General features: G+C 32.4%; 1 protein-coding gene across 1 annotated transcript; it reads right to left on the bottom strand.

Annotated features, from left to right (window-relative positions):
- Positions 1-379: 379 nt before the first annotated feature.
- LOC121175003 (glutamate receptor 1.1-like) lies at positions 380-1647 on the bottom strand. Its single transcript, XM_041016153.1, has 2 exons — positions 1235-1647; positions 380-741 (listed from the first exon to the last, which is right to left on the bottom strand). Exons 1-2 carry the CDS (start codon positions 1521-1523, stop codon positions 380-382), a joined length of 651 nt encoding a protein of 216 aa, XP_040872087.1. The 5' UTR covers positions 1524-1647.
- Positions 1648-2568: the final 921 nt, after the last annotated feature.

The raw sequence follows: 2568 nt of genomic DNA, 5'->3' as shown, positions 1-2568 counted from the left end.
GATTCGAGGGGTACACCTGTGGACCACTAGCCATCACATAAGGAGACCTGACACCACACTCTAACCCAAAACCTTAAGGCTCAGGTTTATGGGTTTTCTCCTCACTTATATGGTGCTCAACCTCTCCACTTCTACCCTATGTGGGACTTCACCTCACACTTGTAACCCAATAGTAATGAGCTGCTACTTTTTTATTGTTATGTTTAAGTCTTTTAATTATTAGATTAGGTATTGGGCATTGGGCTTAATTTAGGGTTATTAGTAGGAGTTACACATAGACTCCTTAAACACTTTGTTGGTATTTTTTGATGAAATTTCATATTAGACACAGAGTGTCTCTCTTGTGCTTGTGTAAAACCTTATGTTCTTATCAAAGAATTCAAGAAACTAGAGGTGGGATTGCTATAGCATTGCTTAATTCTGTCCCAAATTCTGTAAGAGCTTCAGAGAGTTGAGATAAAATTTTAGTGGATGATGAGTCTCCATCTTCATATATCATAGTAATATTATAGAGTTTCCAAGACTTTACAATTTCAGCAATAGCTTTCATCTGCATTATTTGGCTAGGTGAGGATTGCAGCAGGAAATGCCACTTCTTCATTGCCCATTCTGGAGTTGCTTCTGCTAGAGAAAGGAAAGGTATCCTCTTTTGGCTACTGATTTCAGCCACTAAAGATGTCTCTGCCCATGTCTGTGGTCCAATGATGGCTTGCACCTTTTGATTATCAATGAGATCTTTAGCTGCCAAACAAAACATTCCATTGTAAGAAGAGAAGAGTCACACCATGTCTATTCAAGTTTTTTATTTTATTTAATTAACTTATCTATTTTTTCCTCTTTTCGACTCTATTCAAGCATATGACAGTATATTATTGGCCATAAAGGCAAGGCACTAAAATGTTTTAGAAAAAAAAGCATTGAAACTTTTGATAGTCAAATTATGACTTTTTACTACTGGAGATGTTGAACAAAATGTAAATCATGAAGCAATGGTAAGTTGATGCTATATTCTATTTGTTAATCTGTTAATGAATGATCACCTATATACCAAGGGATGCAGTACTGTTGATTATATGATAGACTGAACAGTTTATATGATTTTGAAAGGTCATATCATTGTAAGGTTAAGACTTCAGAGACGTCAGGGTTCAGGGATATATATTACTCACTGATGCAATTATATTATATATGAATTATTTAGAACAGTAGGAGAGACAAAGAATGAGAGATAGACCTGCAATAGCTGCCAAAAGAGGATCCCCTTGAGAGTTTCTTATATGCAGAGAAAAACTCTGAATGCTTTTTTGATAAAAATCTTCCAATGCCAGCTTCATAGCCACTGCATGCTCTTGGCCAATGCGAGAACTCTTATCTAAAATAGCTCCTATTATGCCCTTATCATCTGAACTCTCATTAGCTGCAATGTTCCCATGTATAATTACATGCATGCTGATAAACCAAAGCAGAAAAGCAAACTTGTGCATTTTTTCTGATAAAAAATTATGGTGAGAATAGATATACATGCAGGTGCCCTGCTAACAACCAAAAACGTACTACTTAGAAAGTTTCTACTAAATTTTTTTTGAGTTCAAAGTTATGATTCTTTTCTTTTCGGTAATTCTTCCCTTCCTTCAATTTCCCGGAATGTTGCTGAGTAAGGTCTAGCTATAATTCAATACTGATTCATTGTGGAAACTTTTGGGAAGAAATAAGATTCACATGACAATGACAAACAAAGACTTGAATCTAAAATAATTTTTTCTTCCTCAAAAATATTTAAAATTTATCTCTATAAAATTTTGAGTAATTTTTTTATTCTCACAAAATTAAAACTTATTACTTTTTAATCTAAACATATATTCAAGACTAAACATAACATAACAATCTAAATGTGATATTTTTTATATTGCTTATTTATCTAATCGATGTAAAAAAAGTTATACATGTGACTTTGGATATCCCAAATCTGTTTTGAATTAAAAAATTTATAATAATGAATTTTAAATATTTTTATATTTATGAGAAAAAAAATATATTTTAATATTTTCATTATTATTCATATAAGCCCATTTATTTATATATTTTCACATTTTCTTAATTTTCTATCACATTAATTACTGTATCTATTACACCTTACATGCCTTAATTTTATAACCAGTGGAAATATATATGATTCGGCTATCAAAACACTGGATTAGGTGAAGGCTTGATGTTGATGGATAATGGCATGCATTTTTTTTTTCTTTGGGTTAGTAAACGGGCATGCACGTCACCAAAAAACGTAGAAAACGGGCATGCATTTATTGACGAGAGAAAACTCATTTTCAACTTGAGAAAACTATTGTTAGTGTTACTATTTGATGAATTGTACGAATTTTGTGTGATAACTGATAATTAATTGTGAAAATGAAGTCAGATCCAGGTATCAGTACTATCTGCACGGGTAGAGGCGGGAATAGGTCAGGCCGGCCTACGATTTGACTTACATAAAATCTGATTTGAACTGATTTATTTAATTAAAAGGTTAGGCTCAGACTTTTTTAAAAGCCTATTAAATTAAATAGACGA

Source organism: Glycine max, chromosome 6 (genome assembly GCF_000004515.6).
Source record: "Glycine max cultivar Williams 82 chromosome 6, Glycine_max_v4.0, whole genome shotgun sequence".
NCBI classification, from domain to species: Eukaryota; Viridiplantae; Streptophyta; class Magnoliopsida; order Fabales; family Fabaceae; genus Glycine; species Glycine max.
The sequence above is the reverse complement of the archived record's forward strand: the minus strand, read 5'-3'. Positions and strand labels throughout refer to the sequence as shown.